This window comes from Melanostigma gelatinosum (assembly GCF_949748355.1).
Source record: "Melanostigma gelatinosum genome assembly, chromosome: 7".
Classification (NCBI taxonomy): domain Eukaryota; kingdom Metazoa; phylum Chordata; class Actinopteri; order Perciformes; family Zoarcidae; genus Melanostigma; species Melanostigma gelatinosum.
The window spans coordinates 8,738,062-8,764,162 of NC_136640.1; the positions used below are offsets into that span (position 1 = coordinate 8,738,062).

Here is a 26,101-nt window from a genome sequence, read left to right on the forward strand (position 1 = left end):
TTCCCTTCCTGCTGAATGTTACAAATAGATCAAGCCCGCTTGTATCTCACATCACAGAAATTTATTGATGTCAAAAGATAAATACATTCAGTTCTACCGTGACAGTTTACAGCTGAATTGTGTGCTCCCCCCCCCCCCCAACACTAGAGAACCACTCAGTGGAGAAACAAACGGACCTAATTCACGTACAAATTCAACATTACAAACCTCACTCTGTCTTCCTGACAAAAGCTAAAGAGAGCACTACTCCCAGGTGCAGAAGATCCAAATCTACAGTATGTACATTACAGCTATCCAAAATAATCAGTTCCCGAGTAACATGAAGACGGTGACAAACATACTTTGAACTGAATTTCAAGGTCACAACAGAGATGGTACGTTGGCCGATGAACACAAAGATATGGCCATCAGAAGAAGGTGAAAGAACTTTTTCTGGGCTTCTGTTGATATAAAAGGTATGAGCATGTTGAGTTGTGTGGAGAATTTAACCATAGAGATAGAGATAGAGATAGATAGATAGATATATACTACAGTTTGCTTTGTTTCTGTATGTGTCACACTAGTGAAATTAACCGGATTTTCTTATCTTGTTCATTGAAAATAAATATACTTATCATTTGGTTGTGAGAATCTGTAATAAAAAAAACCTGTATAGCTACAGTGTTTGTGTGCGTTTCACGAGAGGTGATTCTGGAGACGAAAACATGCTTTTCTTAAAGGGAGACTTGTCCATTCATGGCTGCCAAAGGATACTAAACACAACTTCAATGGACAGATTGAGGTGTAGAAGTTTCTCAAGTATGTTGATCGTGTTGTGCTTTCAACTTGCAGAAGCAGACATTGGTGTGATGAGACAGGATCTGGCAGACAAGTTAGGAACATGTGCGATGTTAGAAGTGTGTGCGAATAAGTGTCTTTTTGTTTGCAGTAAGTGGAAGCTACAGGGCCCTACAGCGTCTCCAGCAGCCAATCAAACAGGCTGGACAGAGACCGGCCCTCCTCTTCCTCTTTCTCATGTAGCTCACAGAACTGGACCACAGCGTTGAACAAGTCTGCAATCCGCCACGCCTTCTGAGACATCAGGTGGACCACCCTCTGGAACTGAGAGACGACACGCGGGATTCATTTTAGGTTACATCAGAGACTCACTTTAACAGTTACTGTACAATCATTGTAAGACAGCACAACTAAACAGTCTTAGTCTGTGATAAAAGTCACATAGTAATGTAATACAAAAATAGAACAGTATGGCATAAAAATGTAAAAGTGTAGCATGCCATAAAAAAATTCATAAGCAGGTCATAGTATGGCATAAAAATGATGACAAAAACGTATGTTTATTGGTATAGTATGCAATAAACATGTCACAGTATGTCATGAAAAAGTCAGCGTAGCATGCCAAACATAATTCATAAAAAATATGGGACGCAATAAAAATGTAATTTAAAAGTGTCATTGTATAGTATGACACTACAAAGTCATATTTATGTAAACATAATGCATTAATGTAGAGTTCATAATTTTGCGTGTGCATTGGGGATGTGGGCTGATGACCTCAGTACATCCCTGAAACAGGGTTAGAATAATCAAACAAAACATTATTTGAAAATGATTGATTGATGATGATTGTTCGGACAGCTGTGCCTACCTTTGCGACCCTCTTCTCTTTGGACTTCCTGAAGTAGAGAGCAGGAAGGCCCAGCTCGGAGGCAGCGATCCACTGCAGGGCCACTCTCAGCTCGGAGTCCACGCACTCGGGCTCGAGGTCGCAGTTCACCACCAGCAGCACCCTGAGGCTGCTGCTGCTGCCGCCTGCTGCTGCTGTCCTCTCTGAACCGCCCTCTGAAAAATCCAAAAGGGGACAGGAATGCACGACTGTATTTCTGTTTTTCTTCTCTAGCATAAAGGGACAACTACAGCATTTTGTTGTCATAATATTTACGACAATAAATGAACCTGATGTTTGTGTGTTTATTGTCTTATTTGTAGTTTAAAGGTTGAATTGTTTAGTTTGTTGTCTTTCCTGTTACTTTATTGTGCTTGCTTCATTTCTAGTTATTCATTTCTGTTTGTATTGTATGTTCATTTTGTGTTCAGACACTTGTGAAACGATGGGCCCTTCTTGATTGTTGATGTCTATCCTTAATTCAGAGAGAATAATTGGCCTCTATTCAAGCACATTAATTTGAGGGTTTAATCCCGATCATGCTGTACATGGAGTCACTCAACCGCTCTTGGTTAGTCGAGAGACGTTACAGCTAAAGGACGTGAATAATTAAGACGATGATAACATTGCGATGACATGAGAATACATCACTACACTTACCAAAGACATTTTCCTTTGTTCCTGCTAGATGTCCTCTCTCTGTCTGCTCACTGTGCGGGGAAAAAAACAATTGGAAGTTACAGTAGACAGTATCACGAAACGAACAGTTCAATATTGTGGGAACTTATTCACTTTCTTGCTGAGAGAAAGAGAATAACTTATGTCAGTACGGTAAATGCGAAACAACGGCTAACAGCTGGTTAGCTTAGCTTAGCATAAAGACTGGAAACAGTGGGAATCAACTAAACTGTCTGTCCAAAGGTTTAACAAAATCCAGCATATCTAAAACTCACCAATAAACACGTTACATTTTGTTTGTTTAATTCGTACAAAAAGCGAAATGTAAAAACAATACATTACGGGTTTACAGGGAACTTTGTGTCGGACTATTACACCTAACTTGCAGCAAAAAAGCCACATGTTTCCCAAATTATCCAATGCTATTTAATATTCCTTTAAATGACAGAATATATAATTGGCTATAATCATGTGCAGCCTGTCGCAGTCACATGACACCTGATTGCCGTGCTCTAGGTGAGTAAATTAGAAAATAAATCAACAGACTTCAGAGAGACATTAACGAGAAAGACGTCAGCAGCGGCCTGTGACAGCGACAGTTACCCGATTACTGTGATCTGAGCGGGCACGTCAGAAAAAGCATCCAGGTCTGCCTGGCCGAGGCTTGACGCGCTGCTGGTCCCGTTCCTGTTAACCAACAACAACAACAACAGACGGAGTCATTTCAACGTTATCTCAAGACGTCCAACCACTGACGCGTGAAGAGGACAATAACCAGGTGCAGCGATGCAGAACATGTTGTTAATTAGCTGGTGATTAACATATAAATTGCAGCTGCAGCGGAATCGGACCTTTAGGGGGGTGGGGAGCTGGCGGTTTTTCGTCCAGCAGCAAGCCTGTCCGGTAATGAGGATGAGCAGACTTGGAGGTAGTTTAGGGCGGATAGGGTGGACAGGCGGGGCTGGCAGCCGAGCCCTTGTTTCACAACATAGATCGGGGAAATGAGGTGAAGTTCAAATAAGCAGGTAGATGGAAAGGTTGCAAGAAGCGGCGAGTGTTATGGTGGTGCAGGCGACTACTGCGGCTAATTCAGCATAAAGCACGTCACTAACATTATTGCCACGCTGAGCAGTTTCCCCTTTCCTCATCTTAATCCACGCGTCAGTGTCTTCAGAAAAAAATGCATATAATATAATAATAAGCAATTTATATGAGGTGTTTGTCATGTAATTTGGTCCATAATCACAACGTATGTATGTTTTTAACGTAAAGTGAAAACAGGGCAATTTAGACTTTATTTCAACTAGCGTCACAGAGCTGTGACTCAAATTTGAAAAAGTTGGCGAAAACAAATGAGAATTTGATGAAGTAGAGAATGGTGTAGCAAATGTTCTGAACGGGGTTTTGATGCGAGAGGTAACCGCCCCGTACCACTGCCGCCTACTGCTGCATGTAGTCGTGCATGGGAGCGCAGGCGAAGTCTAGTCCTGTATCCGAGCTATGGAGAGGGCTTCGTGGAGTCAGCTCTCTGTCATATACTGCCTCAGCAGGTGTGGATATTGCAGCAGCAGCGGGGAGTAAATTGGCATTGGCACAGGAGGGCACGTCAGTAGCAATGGGCCAATGAGAGTGGGGTGAGGGTGGGAGCAGCAGCGTTTGGCGCAGTATCAAGGAGCAACGGTTACTGACCCCTCGCTCAGCTGGATAAAACTACTGGTCTCCTCGTGGGGGTCATCCTCGGGGGTTATATGGGACCAGCTCCCCATGCTCTCTTCACTGCTAGCGCTCATTGAACGCTTGTCGCTCTTCACTACTGCAGCCACCGCCACAGTTGGCCTGTCCCTCTCACTGCTGGGGAGAGCAAACCGCAAGATGGTTGGGAATGACCATCGAATAGTTTTTGCACAATGTCTGCTGCAATGTTTGGTTACTTTGGCCCCAATGTTGTTCCTCTCTGTTCACTGTTCACGTAAAGACAATGCATTCTGAGGAGTGAACGCACTATCGGGACAGTTTTGGCTTTAGAAATGATAGATACAGTGCAGGAACTTCATACAAATGACAAGCCTTTGGAACTTAAAAATAACTATGCACCACATAAAAATGAAGCTAATTAATTTTAATATTTTCTTGTGTCTTGTGACTCCTGAGGCCCTGGAGCCTTTCAGCTGTTTCCCTCTGATTCACTATCGAAAAAAAGTCTTATTTTGAGGATCTGAATGTCGTTAAAACACTCAGTTAGACACTCACCTTCAGAATATCCACTAAAATGTCTTCTGGTGTCTACGCTCTCCTGCCTTCTCTGAAAAGCCACTCAGACATTTGAGTTTCTAGAGTTCGAGTGAATTTCGAGTTTGAATTCAAAATGCAAGACTGACCATGTCTAATATATATGAATCATAAGGGCTACATACCCTTAGTACAATTGGACTGACTTCATAAACAACATTTTTCAGCTAACCTGCTGCCAAACAACTTCCTTAATCTAAAGTGACACCAAACGTCTGTGCTATTTTAGTTGTGTCAACGTAGTCTAAATAGCTATTGAGAGTCTTGTGGTTTTAGTGGGTAAGCCAAGTGTGAGTGCAGCTTGTACCGATCAAGGTGAGTCGAACAGCCCCACAGTGGATAAAAGATGAAGCTACTAAAAGCTTTCTGCACACACAGTTCACGACCCAGACAGTGTGATTTACAGCCTATCCAAAGGTTTGTCAAACCTCACACACTGCTAAAAATAGATCACTTTTCACAGTGAATGGGCCGTCTGCGTACCTGCCACTCGTTAAAAATAACGTGTGGTTCTTCATTTCTCACTGCTACTCTTGTCAGACATATTGATCTCTAGTTTTCTCATCAACAGTTTCATGATTATAAAAAACATTCTGCCTAAAGGTAGGGGTCCAACTCTCACACAGGGACTGTGAGCAGTGCACTACCTGTTGCCCGTAGCTCTCTCTGTTCGCTTGCTGGCCGACACTTCTGGGGGCGTTTCCTGAAGTCCTCCTAATGTTCTTTCAGGGTTTAAAATAGTCTCTTCATCCCTCTGATCTCCCTCGATGTGGATCAGCGGCACATCTCTGGGGCCCCTCATACGGGGTGCGCTACCGTCACTAGTCCCAGACCCTACTCCAATACCAGTTTGCTCCTGACTGGACCTACTTCGACCACAAGTTAGATGAGACTGTTTGAACCCCCTCCTTCTTTCACCAACAGGCATATACGGCTGTGAGAGTGACCCAGGTGTACCCCCAGCTACATCTTGCTGCCCCCCCAAGGCAGACTTGCCACTATCCACAATGTCAGCCGCCAGGCGATTGGCAAACTGCTGCACGTGGGGCTGAGAGTCTCCCGCGGCCTCCAGCTCAATACTGTCCTCTGGATCAGCAATGATCTTGTTCTTTCTCATCAAGGACTCGATGGAGCTCGACCAGGTCTCATTAATCAGCATGTCTGTAATCTGGTCAGTCCTACCCCTTTGATAGAGGCAGGAGTCCGACTTACACAGTCCTGTGGCTGACACCGAGTTGGTGTGGAAGATATTCAGGTTTTCTCCGTGCACATTGCGGGCAAATCCGTCAAAAGAGTTGGCTTTTATTGGTGAATTGACAGTCAGTCTCGAGTCGGAGGAGCGCCGGTCTGGGACAGAGGACTGTCGTATACAGAAGGGTGTTCTAGGAGAAGGTGGGAACAGGCTGTTGCTCCACTCCTTAGTCTTGGCGATGCCATACTCTCTGTTTTCCTTGTCCATGTCCCGAAGCATGAACCTGTAGAACTCCTCTGTGATACTCTCCGTGCTCGACTGTTTGGACAGGCAGGATGACGTCCTGACATTAAGGTGACCGTTTTTCTTTGATGCAGCCTGTTGTACAGCTGCAGTCAAAATGCTGCTGGCATTTTTCCCTGCATAGTAGTCCAACAGAAGGTCAAAGCCCCTGCCCTCGGTCTCCATCTGGTTTACCATGAACCGTGAAAACTCATCTGTGATGCTCTCACAGCTGGACTGCTTAGAGATTGAGCTACCACGGCTCAAGTTCTGACCTAACCGACTGCCAGGGCCCAATGTGTTGGGTGTGCCTGTGGGGTCTGCGTCTTCTTCTGGAATGCTCTCGTAACTCGAGGCCTTCCCACGGCTCCACCTCTCGCACTGCAACCTGCTGCGTGGCTGGCCTGTTTTAGAGGTGTCCACCACGTTAAGCTCAGGGCAGTTCATGATCCTGGCCGTGACTTCAGAGGCAAAGAGGGCAAATGGGTCCTGTGGTTCATCGAGGTTTACTGATTCGTCCACCACCTGGTTCACCAGCCGCTCCATCAGCTCTGGTTGCTCCTCCGTTTTCCTCTTGATCTCACTGAGGCGCGGTGCCCGGTGTTTCTTGGAGGCAGCATTGCTGCTCTGAGCTTCTTTCCTCCTGAGCACTGTACGGCAAGCAGGGATCAAGTAGGCTTCTGGCCCTTCAGTAAACGTCCCTTTTAGGGCACAGAACCAAGGTTGTTTCCCAGTGTTGTTTTCGAGGCAGATAGCGGCCAGCTCTGTGGCCATAGACACGACTGTAGCAGCCAAATCATCGGCATAGCAAGTAATAGGTGTCCTGGACTCTGAATCCATTCTCCAAGAAAGCAGAGAACTGCAAGAGTTGAGGGAGGACTGGGGTGTGAGGGAGGACTGGGGTGTAAGGGAGGACTGGGGTGTGAGTGAGGACTGTCTGCTGTCACTGCCCGTCACTACACGTCCCCTCCTGTCTGTGCTATGAACTTGGATTTCACTCAAAGGTTCTCTGATGGCACTACCGCCCTGCTGGACCTGCTGGTGTTCAGAGAAGTCCTTGGCAGGCAAATAGGTGAATTTAGACTGACTTTGTCTGCATGACGACTGCTGTTGTTTCTCTTTATCTGTGCCGTGTAGGATACTGCACTGGTTCCAACTATTAGTGGACTGGCCTAGGCCAACTAAGCACTGTAATTCACTTAAGGGATCCTTGCTCTCCTTGGTGGTAGAAGGCTCCCTGGCACAAGTAGTACCCTCTTGTGTCTCGTAGGACCCATGGTCACCTCTAGAGATATGACAGATTTTCTTCTGTGTCAGACAAAGGATATCAAACAGCAAATTGTTAACACTGTCCTGCAGAAACACCTGAAGGCCCGGTGCATCTTTTCCATTACCCTCCAGTTCCTTTTTCTTTTTTGCTTTCTCTAGAGCGTGTGTGAATAGGCTGTCTGCCACCTCATTTATTAAGTCATCCACTTCTCTTTCATCCATGTAGGATTGTTTTGGACAAGTAATGCCATCTACTATCTTGTTATGCATGGCCTCCAGCAGGTGGGCTATACTCCTGTAGCCTTGCGGCTGAGTCAGAACCTCAGCTGCTTCCCTGTGTAGGACCTCAGCAATGTTGGCCCGAAACGCTTCGACGCTGGTACCTTCTGCTACACTGCAGTGCAGTGTGATGGCTGCAGAGGCTTTGGCAGCCGACATCAGACCACAGGATGCCGTGTGGACTTCAGCGGAACCTGCGTCAGAATCACCGCACTCCCCCGACTCCTCGGTTAGTTCCACAGCCGCTACAGCACCAGCTACCTGAGCCATGCCACACATGGCTGAGGAGAAGGAGTAGTCACCTCGCTCCTCTCCTTCCGGCAGCTCCTCCTCCTCCGCGTCTTCCTCTGAGGCCGACTCCATGGCAAGCTGTTCTGTCAGCAGCGGGTTGGTAATGGTGCCAATGACACTGGCAGCACAGGCCAAAGCCACCTCTACATGTTTGGATGGGTGTCCTCCACTGTGGTGGGGAGTTTGAGCCTGTGTTCTATTCCCTGGCAGCTCTTGGGCTTTGGCAGTGATATCCTGGTCAGGCACATGAGACACCTGGGTCTCTGGCCATTCTGCCGCTCCGTCAGTACTGTCTGGGCTTTGAACTATCACAATCTTGGGGAGTTCAAAAGAGCAAGTGCGCTGCTGAGAAGGTTCTTTGGTCTGTGAAAGACTAGTAGCTTTGGAGGTATGACCAGAGAGGGACAAGCTTACAGCAGCTTCGGAGACAAAGGAGGTTTCATCTTGAGAGAGGCGTATGAAGGCGTCTTGCAGGACCGATTCGGCCAGATTGGTGGCGTAGTGACCAGCTGATTCCTGAGTATGGAGGCTTGCTCGCTGATTCCTGTCTTTTTTCAGCTCTGCATCCTCCCTGTTCTGATAATGGGCCAGCTGTCCCCTCTGACATGCAAGTCTGACACCATGTTTCTGCGCAACCTCTACCAAGCTTTCTGCCAGGTCACCACTCTCTGGTTCTGTGAGGAGACAGAGAAAAACAGAACGGCAGGGAATGAAACATGTCCACACTGATTAGAAAGCAGCTCTATCAGTTCCAAAGTGTCACAGAAAGCGAACCCGTGGAAAATTAGAGCTGGGTTTTGTCTCGTTTGTCCGGTTCAATTACCCCCTGCACATTTCATTCATCACTGGGGTAACACATGGGCAATACATACAAACTGCTTTCTTGTTTATACACTCTCAGTCACGATAGAAATCTTTCAACGTATCTTACTTTGACAATAAAGTATTTTGCTGGCCTTGAAATTCCACATTATCTCTAATTAATGCAGTAGGAGGACCACAGGACTCTCACTGTTATCATCAACCAATGGGCTAAGGCCTAACTAACAATGAGCCAGTGATGTTTCAACACTACCATTGTCAACACTACAGTTATGAGAACCATAACAAAGCACCAGTATCCACTTGGATATGGATAGTTTTCAAGTTTAAATTACTTTACCACATCAAAACAAGTTTTGGAACAGCCACTTCATGCTGAACAGTATGTGGTCAAAGCTGTGTAGTCGAGATACCGACCAACAAACATGGCTGCAAACAAAACCCTCTATGGTGGAGGTAATGAGGCTCACCATTTCTGAAGCCGTCGTCCTCGTTGTCATCACCGAGGTGTTCTGAGGCAGTGAGGAAGTCTTCTTCGATGGACGAGATGGAGCGATTAGTGTCGTCGTCGATCCGCTGCCTGGCTGCTCGGCCCTGCTGAAGCTGCCGCTCCTTCCCCCACTGCAGACCGATCAGGAACTTGTTGATCTCAAAGATGATGTTGCCAGGTTGGGTGGAGCGTCTCTGCCCTGAACACTGAACCAGGCACACAGCTGTATTTCTCTGCTGCTGCCCACCCTGAATGGAACATGTACAGATACCTGTTATGCATGTGCACACAAGTAAATACACACACAGAGTCACAAAATATGAGATATATAATATCAAACATGAACCTTCTGACTCAGTGAGTTTATGGTGCTCTCATGCCTGTTTTTCTTTCTTTTAATCAATACAGGATACTATTAACTATAATTGTAAACTCATTGGATCTCCTCATGCAAGTTTAATAGTCTGTGCAGGCTCCTCAGGCCGTGTATTGATTGTTCAATGGCTTTATTCAATCATGTATTTGGTGAGCTTCAAAATGTCGATGTGATGATCACTGGCTGTAAGGGAACACTGCATTTAAATACAAATAAAAGCAGGAAAGGATTTTATTCAGTGGCTATTGTTTTTTATGTCTGTTTCAAGTTTAAAATGATTCTGAAAGAAAAATAAAAAAAATCCATTTCATATAAGTCATCCATTCTGGATGTTTTTCTGTCTAACATGTCTATGTTTTCATTGTCTCACATGTCTATGTTTTCATTGTCTAACATGTCTATGTTTTCATTGTCTCACATGTCTATGTTTTCATTGTCTCACATGTCTATGTTTTCATTGTCTCACATGTCTATGTTTTCATTGTCTCACATGTCTATGTTTTCATTGTCTCACATGTCTATGTTTTCATTGTCTAACATGTCTATGTTTTCATTGTCTCACATGTCTATGTTTTCATTGTCTAACATGTCTATGTTTTCATTGTCTCACATGTCTATGTTTTCATTGTCTCACATGTCTATGTTTTCATTGTCTCACATGTCTATGTTTTCATTGTCTCACATGTCTATGTTTTCATTGTCTCACATGTCTATGTTTTCATTGTCTCACATGTCTATGTTTTCATTGTCTCACATGTCTATGTTTTCATTGTCTCACATGTCTATGTTTTCATTGTCTCACATGTCTATGTTTTCATTGTCTAACATGTCTATGTTTTCATTGTCTCACATGTCTATGTTTTCATTGTCTCACATGTCTATGTTTTCATTGTCTCACATGTCTATGTTTTCATTGTCTCACATGTCTATGTTTTCATTGTCTCACATGTCTATGTTTTCATTGTCTAACATGTCTATGTTTTCATTGTCTCACATGTCTATGTTTTCATTGTCTAACATGTCTATGTTTTCATTGTCTCACATGTCTATGTTTTCATTGTCTCACATGTCTATGTTTTCATTGTCTCACATGTCTATGTTTTCATTGTCTCACATGTCTATGTTTTCATTGTCTAACATGTCTATGTTTTCATTGTCTCACATGTCTATGTTTTCATTGTCTCACATGTCTATGTTTTCATTGTCTAACATGTCTATGTTTTCATTGTCTAACATGTCTATGTTTTCATTGTCTCACATGTCTATGTTTTCATTGTCTCACATGTCTATGTTTTCATTGTCTCACATGTCTATGTTTTCATTGTCTCACATGTCTATGTTTTCATTGTCTCACATGTCTGTTTTCATTGTCTCACATGTCTATGTTTTCATTGTCTAACATGTCTATGTTTTCATTGTCTAACATGTCTATGTTTTCATTGTCTCACATGTCTATGTTTTCATTGTCTCACATGTCTATGTTTTCATTGTCTCACATGTCTATGTTTTCATTGTCTCACATGTCTATGTTTTCATTGTCTAACATGTCTATGTTTTCATTGTCTCACATGTCTATGTTTTCATTGTCTCACATGTCTATGTTTTCATTGTCTCACATGTCTATGTTTTCATTGTCTCACATGTCTATGTTTTCATTGTCTCACATGTCTATGTTTTCATTGTCTCACATGTCTATGTTTTCATTGTCTAACATGTCTATGTTTTCATTGTCTCACATGTCTATGTTTTCATTGTCTCACATGTCTATGTTTTCATTGTCTCACATGTCTATGTTTTCATTGTCTCACATGTCTATGTTTTCATTGTCTCACATGTCTATGTTTTCATTGTCTCACATGTCTATGTTTTCATTGTCTCACATGTCTATGTTTTCATTGTCTCACATGTCTATGTTTTCATTGTCTCACATGTCTATGTTTTCATTGTCTCACATGTCTATGTTTTCATTGTCTAACATGTCTATCTTTTCATTGTCTAACATGTCTATGTTTTCATTGTCTAACATGTCTATGTTTTCATTGTCTCACATGTCTATGTTTTCATTGTCTAACATGTCTATGTTTTCATTGTCTAACATGTCTATGTTTTCATTGTCTCACATGTCTATGTTTTCATTGTCTCACATGTCTATGTTTTCATTGTCTAACATGTCTATGTTTTCATTGTCTAACATGTCTATGTTTTCATTGTCTCACATGTCTATGTTTTCATTGTCTCACATGTCTATGTTTTCATTGTCTCACATGTCTATGTTTTCATTGTCTAACATGTCTATGTTTTCATTGTCTCACATGTCTATGTTTTCATTGTCTCACATGTCTATGTTTTCATTGTCTCACATGTCTATGTTTTCATTGTCTCATATGTCTATGTTTTCATTGTCTCACATGTCTGTTTTCATTGTCTAACATGTCTATGTTTTCATTGTCTCACATGTCTATGTTTTCATTGTCTCATATGTCTATGTTTTCATTGTCTCACATGTCTGTTTTCATTGTCTAACATGTCTATGTTTTCATTGTCTCACATGTCTATGTTTTCATTGTCTCACATGTCTGTTTTCATTGGTGTGAATGGGGGAGAGTTACTAGACTAAATGAGGTTCCTCCAGTGGGTTTGTCCAAGTACAAAAGGTTCAAATCTAATCACACAGAATTGCGTTAAAAAAAACAGCTTTCACTCGCTGCCTCGCACACTCCCGGTCAGTTAATTCAAAGGATGAAAACACTTGCAAGGGTTTATAGTGAACACCGCAAACTCACCTGAGAGGGGGCGAGTGGGTGTGTTTGGCAAGTATCTGAGGCTTCTAGGCCACCGAGCAGTAGGATCTCGTTTTCTTTCGGCTGGTGCACAGTCAGCAATTCGACAAGCTTTGGCAGGTCTGGAGACACTGAGGCCAATTTCTGCAGGAGTTACCGAGCACAGGGACAGAGGATAAAAAAAAAGAAGCTTTTCTTCAAGCGACTTCAAAACTGAACATAATGCAATCTCTGTTGTTTTAAATTCAGAGGCATGTAATTATAAAATTGAGAAAAGTCTCGAGCCATGTGCAATTCTGTCACCACCAGCTGCAAAAAGGCTGCAAAATCTTCATATTATCGAAACAAAACAACCCCCTAATTCTGGGGAATGATTCTGAATCCATGGCAACTGAGCCAATGATTATATGCCAAATACAGAGAACAGAGTTCCTGGGAGACGAAAAGCGGGCAGAAAAGGGAAGTGACGAGGATTCTGCTCACCTTGATGCTTTTGTCGTCACGATAGTCCGATTTTTGAGGGTCCAGATTTACAAAACAGATCTGAGAGAGACAAATAGAGAAGAAAAACATATTCGAGTGACAGTGGGAGTGGGGAAATTATGACAGAGCTAAATAATATCCCAGATGTTAGATGCAAGAGTGCTGTAAAAGGGAAAGTTACTGCACTGCACAAATCCTACAAACCAGACAGAATGATAGCTTTCCTCTAAGTGACTCAACTACAGCAGCTCTCTGTCGCATCTGAATAACCACTGTCAGGCACTTTCTCTCATTGGCAGAGCCCTTTCTAAAAAGACCTTCTTGTCTCTCAGGGGCTTCTAGCAGCCGGTGGACATCAGCAGTGATTTTTTCTTTCTGTCTCCATCTCTCCCTTTTTCTGCTTTTCTATTCCTCCGTCTCCACTCCTTCATTGTGCCTCTGTCACACCCTCTGCCTCCTTCTCTTTTCATCTCACCATCCTTTCGCCTCTGCTGGCTGCACATTTAATGGTGTGTGATGGAGTCCTCATGTCAGTGCTGGGAGTCTGCGACTGTCCGCCGGCTGCCGTTTCTTTGTACGGCGCACAGCCTCTGATCTGAATTGGCAGAGCCGAGTCAGTCCTGTGTAGCTAAATGGATGAAGCACGTCACGACAGCATTTGAGGGGAGGGGGGAGGGGGGTTAGTTCCCACTAACTCGCACATACTCAGCATGTGTATGCATGTAAATATGAGATATTTGAGTCTTGAGCACGTACATATTATATACTGTCTAACTTAATGCTACCATACTTGTCATTACTAATCAAACCAAATGTGAGTCACTGATGCAGTCTCTGCCTTTTCATTGCAAAACATGCACAGGTGGGATGCTGCAGTCTCCTTTTTAGCTCTGCCGTCTCCATATCCGCTCTGCCTGCTGCTGTCCCTCCACCCCACTTCTCTCCTCTATAGACCTGCGAAAAATATATATAGTTTCAAAATCCGTCTCCAGTTTTGACACACACTGCTGTCTGAAATAAGTTCCCTGGAGCTGCGCTTCCACTCATTGGTCGAGGCTTCTGAAGAGCCTCAGCGCTCGTGCGATAGCATATACTTTCCATGATTTTCATCTTTTTTACTCATTTATCTGTGTTACATTAAACACGATGTATTCCCCGAAAGTCATGTCAAGGTTTAGGTATAGATCCAGCATCAATGTGGTGTAGATTCAGAACTATTTCTTCTTTTAGAATCATGTCATGTTTTCAGTCTGTTTTCTCGCTGCAGATCTGAAAGTGAAGCAAAAGAACTGCTGCATTAAACAGGTCAATATACTCGTGAGTTTATATTTCAAAATAAGGCTATAATTCTGTGACACTTTGCATATTTCCCGTACATTCGAATGACAGTCTGGGTTTGCTTTATCAAAAAGCTGAGATTAAGAAGAAACGATACCAGGGAACAACAACAACAGTCTAAAGTCAGTTTGAGTGCCCTTCAGCTGAAACGGTAACGTGCTGTATTCTGAACAGGTCAATTCCCCCCTCATCTCCGATCTGGTGTCCTCCAGTAAAAACGTAATATTTCCAAACTATTAAGTTTAATGTGAGGAAAATTGCCACTTGTCAAAAATAGGAAGCCAATGACAGATGACTTTAACAGGATATTTGAGAAGGTTTTCCGGCCTCGCCCTGATCAAACCTCATCTGCCCTTCATGGATCGCATGTGTCACCTACCGCACTTATCGGAATACCAAGAGGCTTGCTCCCTTGTCTAGTCAGTGTGGAGCACATACGGTTTGTTTATTTGCTCGTCTGTTGTGTGATGAGGACCATTTTGTCAGATTAGCTGTTAAATGTCAATGGCATACGCAATGGGACCCGAGGTGAATCTACACCATTTACTGATGGACGATAGCTTTATTGTGCCACTTGCTGACCAGAGTTCGATAAAAATATGGCCATTCAATTTGGTTTTCAGTCATTTTGCAGAGTTCTTACATGCGATTGTTTGTGTTGCTGATAACGTGCATGGAATGTTTTTTAATTAGATTTTTGTTCTGTATCTGGATGCAGATATATACGCCGTTTATCTAAATGGTGATGCGCTATGACCAAAGAATGACCTCATGGCTTGTCCCTACACTAGAATGCACAAAAAAAAGCAAAGGCTATAATTTGGTCTTCGGTGGTTCATTTTCTATTTCTATCCATACCACAACATAAAAGTAAGATGTTTGGCACCTCGGCAGTATTCACTTATTGGAATTGCAATATTGGAAGTCATTCCGGAAAAGCAGCAAAGACACCTTCCCCCGCCTGCCAACACATCGCCTGCACATAACACACAGCTTGAGGAGAAGCGAGGCGAATGATCCACGATTTTGTCCTTGAGAAGGGTCGCAGCAATTTAACCCCATCAGACGGCGAGAGCCGAGAGGTAGTTGTTCTAAATTTGGGAAGCAGAGGACCTTGTGGTCATGCGAGAGGAGCCCAGGGACACGCTCCCATTCTATCAGGTTTTCACAAGACAGACTGGACGACGTCCACTTGTGCGCCAGCCTGTCTCTGAAGGGCTGACCACGTAAACAACAGTGAGGGCGAAAGGAAAACAAATATACAGACAGAGAAGGTAAAAGTAATAATTTAGTGTGTGGATAAACAGATACCATGGAAGTCTCGTGATGCACTCAAGGGCTTGAGTCCAAAAGAGGGAGACAGTCATAACACGTTAAGAAGAAGTTGTGTTGACTGACACATCACTGATTTTCCTTCTTTTTTTAAGCTTAACTACAACTACATAGTTACACCTGCACTAACAGATTGTTTGGGCACTAGAAACAGATACAGAGCATATTACCATTCATTTGCAGTCTCCTCTCTGACCACCTGATACATTTTAGATCAATATTCACTCTCTGTGTTTTGTCTCCACCAACTCCTGAGAAACATATCTGGCATTTTAGCCGCTAAATGCTCCACTATGTTGACTAGCTCGTCGCTAACGTTGTCTGTTTGCTGTGTGGTGTTGAGCAGGTAGAGCATGGATGTACTCTTTAGCGCTTTGTTACTACTATGGGAGTGGTGAGAGTGAACCAATATGGCAACATGGTGGGCAGGAAAACCAAAACAATTAACTAAAAGAGTCCTGGGTACAACATTACAAGCTATCCTTTCACATTAAAGCAATCATGTGATTCACTGTTAACATAAAAGTATTGATTATACACATTTAAAAGGTTCGGTATTGTGGTCAAGGCTGAAAAAATGTTTGTTAGATGACTTCCATCCAACCAAACATCCTCACTATCACTTTTTGCAGCAGCACAAGTTCATGATAATCTGTACTTTGCTACAGAATACATAAATAATATATGTATGCTATTTTAAGCTGTTCAAGCAACCAATCCAATACACACAGCTTTATGTGGCGTCAACAGTCCGGCTCCAGCAGAGATCTGGGTGTCTGTAGTGTCTCTACATCTTTTTTGCTTCACTAGGCGCGTAATTCTTACAGCTGTGCTCAACATCGGCCCCGACAAACAAACTCAGGGTGACTCTGACCACCTGTGCTGATGGACCAAACGAAAGCCAGATAGTCCTGGGTTTCATCCAGTATTGATGCAGCAATGGACTGCAGATAAATCCTGACACTGTGGACGTTGAATTACCTCAAAAACTTGAGTAGAATGTCAGTATTCAGCCATTTGTCTTCAGGAAAAATGATGTCAGTTTTCTGTTCAGCTTCCAGAGGTGTTGATTCACCGACACAACATCCAAATGCTCGAGTATTGTTGGAGGCACAGTGTGTGTTGGTGTTTGTGTGTGTTCCAGACCCCAACAATGCAAACACACACACACACACAAAAGGATTTAACTGTCCCAACTTATTTATGCATAAATCCCGTTTGGCCTTGGATGTACAAAACTGTCAGGCATGCAGATTGCTCTCTTTCTTCTAGCACACATACAACTGGAGCTTACGCAGCTACTTCACCACAGTTCCAATACAGCAAACCATTACAAACATCTGAGTCTCCTTTGTCCATGAAAGCTTTATTCTTCCTCAGCAGCACTTTGTCTCTTTGCTCACTACTCTGATCCTCCCACACACACACTTGGTCCTTCCGTCTTCCTTTTTTTTTTTTTTAACTGTGGCTCTTTTTTGCTCTTTTTATTGACTTGAAATACAGTAGTTTTCGTACACTGCACATTTAGTCCTTTATATACACTATGCTTGTTTTGTGTGGTATTTCTTGGCCAAAGCAATGAAATATGGCTACTTTAAAGACTAAAGAAAACAAAAGTAAACTAATATCCTCCCACAGCCCCCGTGATGCTCTACTAGTGCTGCATTGTAAGTGTCCCTAATGATGTTACAAAACTACAGGTTCATTCTCACTCTGAGGTCACGAAACTAAATATAGCTCCCCCTATTGTAAAGTGTTGCAACTGTAATTATAATCCATTTGAAGTTGAATTTTATTCAAATGAAGTTCAAGGGGGGGGGGGGGACAACATTAAGGCTCAGTGACTCGGCAGAGTTCATTTCGCGATGCAACCCACAAGCTATACAGAGCTGGTGTAGAGACCAGACAGGCATCCTAATCACACATACTGGTGACTGTAAACAGCCTCATTTTGTGTTCCTAAATGTGGGTGTGTGCTGAAAAAATGCACATCATCAGCTGTTTACGGAGCATAACATGAACTATCATATGATGATTTACCTCCGACTGAGCTGCTTCCAATCCATCTATTTTACCACTGAATGTTAACAACTCTGAATACACACACACACACACACACACACACACACACACACACACACACACACACACACACACACACACACACACACACACACACACACACACACACACACACACACACACACACACACACACACACACACTTAATGTTTGGCTGTGAGCTGCTCAGCTGGGAGCCCCGGGCTAAAGAGAACATCAAGAAGCCAATGCTGTTCTGGTTCTTCTCACGACAACTGCATATACCCTTTGGGTCAACAAATGTTTACATTCACCAAAGGATCATAAATATATCAGTTAATATGGACAGCAACGTGTTAATAGGGTCATACAAGGAAAAAAAGAAAAGCAGTCTTCGATGCTGAGCAGCTTCTGTGTCTCTTGTGTTGTGCAACCAGGGAACCGGGGCCCAGGGGTGATTTTTATTCCAGGACCTGAAGTAGATTCATTCAGCCACGCCTGCACTTTAGAGTCATCGATGGACACATTTTAGTTATATATAAGGTAAGAGATATTCACTTTAAATAACACATAACTATTATTACCGAGCTCTTTAGACGAGGGCTTCTACTTTTAAGCAAGTAGGTCTCTTTATTAGACCACAACCTTGTACCGAAGACTGCAGTTTCTCATCATGTCAGATGGACTGTGTAAAGTAAAAGGAAGAAGAAAGGAAGAGGGGTCGTCTTCCTGCTCTGATCCTGTTGTAATTCAGCGCAGCGGATGGCATATTTATTCTGTTCTCCCTCTCACTGGGCCAGGTCACGACACAACCCGCTACCCGAGTGTGAAGTGTTTGAATCGGGTGATGAATGGATCACTCTCCTTCAGAGATGAACAGTGTTGAGGAGGGATACTGCAGGTTTCCTACACCACATTTTCTGCTTTTGAAAAAAATTGGCTCACAATTCTTACAAAAACGACGGCAGTCGCAATCTTTAACTGTCACGTACGATACATCAATGAAAGGAAATGCAACATGTAAATTAGATGCACAGAGATTACGTAACTATTTGCCTCGCAAAGAAAAAAAATATATATATATATACACAAGGTGCAGTCTTCCTTTTCTAAATGCTCACTCTGTAAAATCTCTCAGGCGTGTGATGAAATTCAGTGTGACTATCGCAGCAATATGACACTTCTCTGTGACTTCATGCATTAAAACATGAGTGAGCGATCAAAGGTGGCAACATGATGCAGCCAGAGGTAGATGATGGAGCGCAACGCAGGAAATCAAAAGCTTTTATCTTTTATTTAGCTCACAGTTTTGGGCCTTCTGCTTTAAGTCCTGAATAAGTCAACGTATATCGTGTTTTACCCTCAAATAGACATTTCTTTGAAAACTCAAACTAATACTCATTTTGGATTAATACTTAAGTTTGTAGTCAGCTTCCAATTTAATCAGAGTAAGCTGTTTTTAATATTTAAGCAACCCCCCCCCCCCCCCCCAAACTCCACTCAATACTTAAATTTTCTTACGACTATTAAAGCTAAAGAAGTCAACAAGGGAAAACAATAAAATGCCTCTACACCTGTTTTTCTAGTCGGATCAGCGTTCATTGTCTCACCATCTTATCTTTCACTTTTATTTCCTCTCGCTTTTCCACACTCCCTGTACAGTCCAGGCCAGGGCAGAATCATTTATTTCTCGCACAGTGTTGTCTATCGTACGGTCCTGTTTGATTGATTACTCGCATAAAAAGCCCAACGTAGAAATTGAGAGACAGGGCAGCGATCCGTCACGTCAGAGTGTGAGAGCGACGCCGTGGGCGGATGAGCCGCATCTGTTTGCAATCGCATTGAAGTTCCTCCTGATTCATAGCAAACATGCACGGAGTCAAGAAAACAAACAAGCATTGTTGAAACAAAAACTGTTTTTTTTGTTTTTTTATATGAAGATGAAGCTGCTTTGCTTTTACCTTTCACAAAACACAACGAAGATTAAACTGCACAATCCCAGACTCGGGTACGAGTTTGTCATGTACTGCAGAGACGAGAAGGGATGTTTTCAAGTATCTTTGTTTTCAAGATGTCTGCTGTCACAAACCGCTTTTCTACCTTTTTTTACCTTCCAAAAATCCACTAAACTTGAATGAGTGAGTACTGTATTGCCAAAACTCAGTAAATACCGGGAGCCTCAGATATGAATATTACTGAACATCTTTGATCAATCTCACAGCTGTGTATGTCTTGTCCTAGATAATACAGCTGGTGTCTGGAGCTTTCAGGAACATTTAATGCTCACACTTACGAAGTGCGACGCGAGTGTGTGAGAACGGTGCTTTTTTGTTGAAATACTGTTATTCCTGTTACCTTGGTAATGATTATCAAACATGTTTTGGGGAGCGATATGTATTTAGACGGACCGGCTACAATCCATGACTGAAGAATTCAAATTAAAAAGCAACTCTTGCTCAAGTGATGGTTTTGTGGCGAGGACAAACTGCAGGAGGTTTGAATGGCATCCTTTAGGTTATTATTAGGATCACTGAAGCGAGGGTGAATGTGTCATTCATTTTAAGACACGAGAGAACAGATTGTGCATTTCATTACCGTCTTTAATGATGCAGCGTTAAAATATTTCATTTTGTGTTTATTTAGAGAATCAAACGGCTGTTGTCCCTCCCAACGAAAGCCTGCCTTTGAGCCACTGACAGACGTAAATCCTGAATGCTCCCCTTTTCTCCCCTGATGCATTTTCTAGGTCCAAAGTCCTTTCATAAACGAAACACGATGCCCTTATTAATCCAAACGCGCTCTTTGTCCAGAATATCCTCGCCAAACGTCAAATTCTGTTTCGAGGGGAATACGGACAAGAAATTTGTTTTGACAATTATCCCCCTTCTTTTCATTTCTAACGTAATTTCTAATGTTTTTAAAAACCAATTGCATTATGGTATCTTCTGTGCTGTGTCATTTGCCACTTCTTGCCTTAAAATGTTGCATATTCCTTATTAACAGTTGTGATACACGACAACAACTTATAGCGTTTTGGCAAATTGTGTAGATCAATGTTCAAGACTGAAGACACTATGATTAAAAACGATATGTAGCAGCAACTTAAGGGTTACAATAGTAAGCTCAGGGGTTAGAATCAGAAAATCTAATTATTACAGGCTGAGAAAGAATCTGCCCCTCAAATAATTATAATTTTCTGAATTTTTCTGAGTAAGGTCGGTAAACTGTATCTTGTCAGTTAGCAGTCCCTCTCTGACTCTCTCCCTCGCTGATCGTGGAATCGGAGCTCCACTCAAGGTGGCTTTTTTCATTCACCACATACGAGCTCAACTCAGAGTGAACAAACTCTGATCAGCTGTTCTGCAAATCAAAACTCAGAGTTTCCCATCGCAGGGTTAGTCCACTCAGAGTTCAGGGTTCAGGGTTAGGCTCAGAGTCAGTTAAACTTGCTTTCTGAAACGTGCACTTTTCAAACGATGGAAATCCTCCAGAATTTGTGTTACAGCAGAGATTTTTATTTTTATTTATTTATTTATTTTTTTTAATCAGTGATAAAAATCAACAGACGCCGCAAGCCTCTCCACTTAATACATTGCCTGCTGAGACTAAATTGAGCTTTGAACAATCATTCAGCAGTTTGAAATGGCATAGTTTATAACATCTACTCCAAGAAACTCTTCTGGTATGTTGCAAGCAGCAAAGTGATTGTGAGAAATTATATTATGTAAATGTTCTTTTCCAAGTCATTTTCAAGAAGGCAAAACACAAATCAAATCCAACTTTTGTTCACAGAACCCGTCTCTCAGCTGAATTGTGATACAAAATTTGTGAACGAAGGAATAGTAATTTCCCTTCAATCAAACTCATGAGCAAGGCACTTAAAGACTTAATACCAGACTCTCTTGTCAAAAGCTCAAAATGGTTGTTTCTCTCTTCTGCCACGCTGGTCGGGTGATCAGATGCACGACTAATTACAGTCATTGTATTCCCTTAAATCGTGTCCATTTTCTCAACACATAGGAAGTGACACTCCAAACCTTAAGACCAACAGCTGCCTACAAAACAGCAGCAAGGGAGCAACAACAACCAGCCGCATGAGCATCTTCACCGCCTCAATGCTCAGACGCCACCTGGAGCAAGCAGCTTGGAGCAAGCAGCTTGGAGAAAGTGCGCTTTCTGGATGTCAAATTCAAACATTTACCTCGCTGTCGTTTGAGGCCACAAACACGCCTCCTGCTCCAGCTTTGAGACTCGACACTCGAGACGTCGCGTGCGAATGTGTCATCGTTCCACAGTATGCTACTCACCATGGCGCGGCTGCCCTCCGTGTCGTCGTCCAGCAGGCCCACTCTGCACAGAGCCTTCTCATTCCTCCGCCAATACTCCGACGAGTCCAGCACACTGTTACTGCACAGGACCTGCAGCACACAGAGAAAGGCTTGCTCAGGCACAGACAACCCCCCCCCCCCTGTTGTTGGGATCAATTGACCTTCATGTCAGGAGGAGTGGCACAGGATCAACAGTGTGTCCTTTAACCAGACACTGCACAGTATAAATACAAAAGTTATTGCCGTCTCTCTGGAGAGATATTTCAATGAAGCCCTCGGGGTGAAAGCTAGACTCATTGAGCTGCCCTTGTCCTACAGACTGACATTCATTAAAAACTGTTGAGTTTGTTGTTTCAATAACCCAATTACAATGCCAATTTATTCACACGGGTGAAATGAAAGATTCCCCTCATGCGTATCACAGTGCTTGGGTCGGACCATATGATGCGTTTATAGTTATTTATTTGTAAAAGAAAAGATAACCGATGTACAGCCGACAAAAGATTAAAATCACATGCTATATATTAAATAGTTCCTACTCAATTACTTTGACATATGATGACTACTACGTGTGTGTTCTCACTGTGTATTTTTAGTGACCAAACCCCCCCCCCCCCTTCCCCTCCCCCCCAGGAACAGACCATCTGTGCAGGCCCTCGGCCAGGTGACGGTGACGCAGCCTCAGCTGATCTCAGAGAGCGATCCTATCAAAAGGCTGCTGGCACAGGAGCGCGGGGCCCGAGGTTCAATTATAAGAAAGACATCACCGGGCGACTCCGCTGGACACTCGAGTGGAAGTCAGTTGAGATCGTGAGCGGTGTGGGCTAATTAGGGACACACACCAGCGGGCACACCTGCACGCGCAGTAAGAGACGCACACAAATAGACCTACACACAATTTTAAAACGGAAATTCAATCTCGCCTCTACCTCAGCCCACTGATCTGTGCTATTTCTCCTCCTGTCTCTTTGGCACTGGGAGATGATGAATCCACTGTGTTGACCCCAGGGCTTAGCTGTTCCTCTTATTGCACAATCCCTATAGCACAGGCACCTCAGGGGAGGAAATTTAAAATACCTTGCGCTGAAGATAAACTGACAGGGAGGCAGATATGAGGGACGGGTATACAGGCATATGAACAGAGCAAAAGAAGAAGGGGTCACACAGCAGAGGGACACGCAGGGAGATCGATTTTGCATCTTTTTTACCTTCTTGCAGGCGCTGATGGATGAAGCCACGGTGCTCTCCGGGCTTCCTCCCTCCACCTCCACAGCCTCTGAGCCTTCAAACATGGCCGACGACTGGAAGTTACTGCAAGGCAAAGAGGGCACAGAGTTGACTTCGTCAGAGCAAGTTCTTGTCAAGTGCTCAACACTTCCCTTTAATGAAATACAAATACAAGTCTTGGATCAGTATTCTGGGAGCAGCCCACTGCCTGTCACATTTGTTCATACTGTACCGATTTGGCAGTCATCCAACAAATGAACCAGCCATTGTCGGACTGGTGACTAATGTCAACATTCTGAGCCAAACGCTTAATCCCTTCACTTAAGATTATTCCCAGGCGAGCAAGACAGTGCCAGCACAGCCTCTATTGCCCCATTTAAGAGAATGTGCAAGTTTATGGCCGTCCAAGGTGACGCCTTCCATCGTTTATTAAAGAGTGCAAAAGAGTTTTCGGTGTCGCTCTGTGAATGTCGAGACCTTTTTATCACATTATTATTTACGAGAAGCCGCTATAGCATCTTTGAAGCTACAATAGAAAAATAGTTTCTTTATGTTTTCTATGATGTCTTCACTGTGCATACATGGCACAGTCGTGGCACAGACTCCATAGCATGAATGCAAAACTCACTGACCCCCTTAGCGAGTTGCAGCTATTATAGTGTAAATATAAGCATTAAAGTCTCAAAAGATTCACGGCCACTTTGCCAAATCGTGAAACTTTACTTTGACAGCAACGGCGCCAGAGGATATAGCATGTTGCCCTCATCTGGTGCTTAAAACATAATGATTATAAACAATCTGTGGTGCCGCCAGCCTCAGGTTCCTGGTTTAAAGGACTCAATGAGAGATGGCGTGCCTTCACACGACATCGCAAACTCAAGATCCCAGGAAGGCATCATTATCCTCCGTGCATGCGTTCACTGAGATAAGGTAAATCGAAGCGTATCTGGAATGGCATTAATGGGGATCAATTTGGAAAATGAAGGATAGGGAGGAATATTTAAATAGTAGCAGCTTGTTTTTCCTATAATCCACATATTTCAAAGCAAATTAAAAATCATTATATTTTGAAAGGCCCCCAAGGATGACACAACCCTATCTATTTGCAGTTAATGAACATGCCTGAATAAATAATTGTGTCACATGAAAAGTGATGATGCCCTACTGGAGATAAGGGGATATGATGTGCTTTTGAATGTGCTGCTGTATCTGCCAGACACGCATCAAAACACGCATCAAACACACACACTATGTTGGATGCATGCAGAAAATTAAAAGATTACGACACTGCAAAAAATGGAACGCTATAAAAAAAGAAAAAACAGCACATTTTTTAATCTTTGCGCTTTACGACCTTTTCATCACGACTCGGTAATGATTGACAGGTCGTAGCGCTCTCGCGCTGCCGGGCCCACAGGTAGCTGCATCTGCCTGCAGTTGAAGACGCAATTATCACATGAAATGTCTGTCACTCTATGACTGCCCCCGGTCCGCTGTAGTAATTTACTGTGAAAGCTTGTGTGGGCCATTTAAGTGGCGCACAAACAAACAACTTTTGGTGGCAGCCCTCGGATTCCACTGCACAAAATGATCCATGTTGCAGGTTTAGGTCCTGAAGACTGCAGAAACCTTTTGACCAAGTGTTTACATTTCTATTTCAAACGCACTTTTTTCTTGCCATACATCTATCAGTCGGGCCAGGCGAGCTGAAACATCTTGTTGACTGCACAAACACTGACAGTGGACTGTGAAAGCGGATTTACTGCATCACTCTGCGTGGATGTTGTTCTCCAGCACTGAACACAAAGTCACACACTTTGCACAGTCAAAAGATCACCACGCTTTGATCCAAAGCAACATCACGATCACCTCAGTGGTTTTGTAAAATAAATATAGACTGTACTATATTTCAAAAAGGTGTTACAGTTAATCCATATGTGATATTTATAGCATAATATTAAAGTGCCACCACATATGCAACAAAAACACGATGAAGTAGATATTCATCAACAGCAGACGTACAATTTAAGTACCCAAAGACATTTGACATGTTCAATTCGTTTGGGAATAAATGCGCCTGCCATCGACATTTTTTCTTTTTAAATCCATAGGATAAACAGTCTCTTACCTCGGCGTTTTCAGAAGGCACTCTGCGCCTGCCATTCTGTCGAAAATAAAGCCAAACTGTCCTCAACCGGTGTGATTATTTCCAGTGTGGGGGCAGCGGGAGAGGTCCAGAGGAGCGCGTCGACGCGTAATCGTCCCGGGGACACTGTCGGGTCCAGATGCGCAGCGGCCCCGACCGAGCACCCACGGAATCCCGGACTTGTTTCCACCGTTGCTGGGAGGAGGACCGTGGTGAACTGAGCCCCCTGGTATCAGCAAGCAGCAGCACGCCACCGACCGTCCTGCGCTCCTCTCCGCCAAATGCCGAGTGCACGCGCAGGAGTCCCGCATGGATCGAAACGTAATGAGCGGCACGACGCAGGCGAGGAGGTATGGATATAGACAGTGCGCGCGCAAGCAGATGCGTGTGAGTATAAACAGACGCACGCGCATGTACGTACTCGTTTCCCTACCAATGCAAGGCTAATTAGTCTATGGATCACTCAAGACTGATGTACGTAACACTGAAACAAAGTAGTGAAACGGGATTTAATAAAGGTTAAATACACAGTAATGACATATCTCCATCACATCTGGAACACATGCTTGATCAAGATGAGACCCAGCCATAGATAGGACATGATCAGACATCATCCTAACTTCCAGCTGCATGTGCAATGCTGTTCAGGCAGGTGCTCGACCTCAAACACAAGGTCATTGCAGCAGATTTCACAGTTGACCGGCCTTTTGCCCTCAACGAGCACACAGCGGCACGACATCCCTGAACACATTTCAAGTGCTTATTTTCCAGTAAAACGTAGACGTGCCTGTTG

General features: G+C 43.3%; 1 protein-coding gene across 1 annotated transcript; it reads right to left on the reverse strand.

The window, feature by feature from the left end:
- Positions 1 to 948: 948 nt before the first annotated feature.
- On the reverse strand, positions 949 to 25,325 carry sphkap (SPHK1 interactor, AKAP domain containing; the record flags this gene model as incomplete). Its single annotated transcript, XM_079272253.1, has 12 exons — positions 949 to 1,101; positions 1,649 to 1,842; positions 2,327 to 2,376; positions 2,948 to 3,031; positions 4,034 to 4,195; positions 5,281 to 8,620; positions 9,239 to 9,506; positions 12,418 to 12,558; positions 12,898 to 12,957; positions 21,915 to 22,025; positions 23,144 to 23,246; positions 25,291 to 25,325. The coding sequence occupies 12 exons, from the start codon at positions 25,323 to 25,325 to the stop codon at positions 949 to 951; spliced, it is 4,701 nt and encodes a 1,566-aa protein (XP_079128379.1).
- Between the last annotated feature and the right edge of the window lie 776 nt (positions 25,326 to 26,101).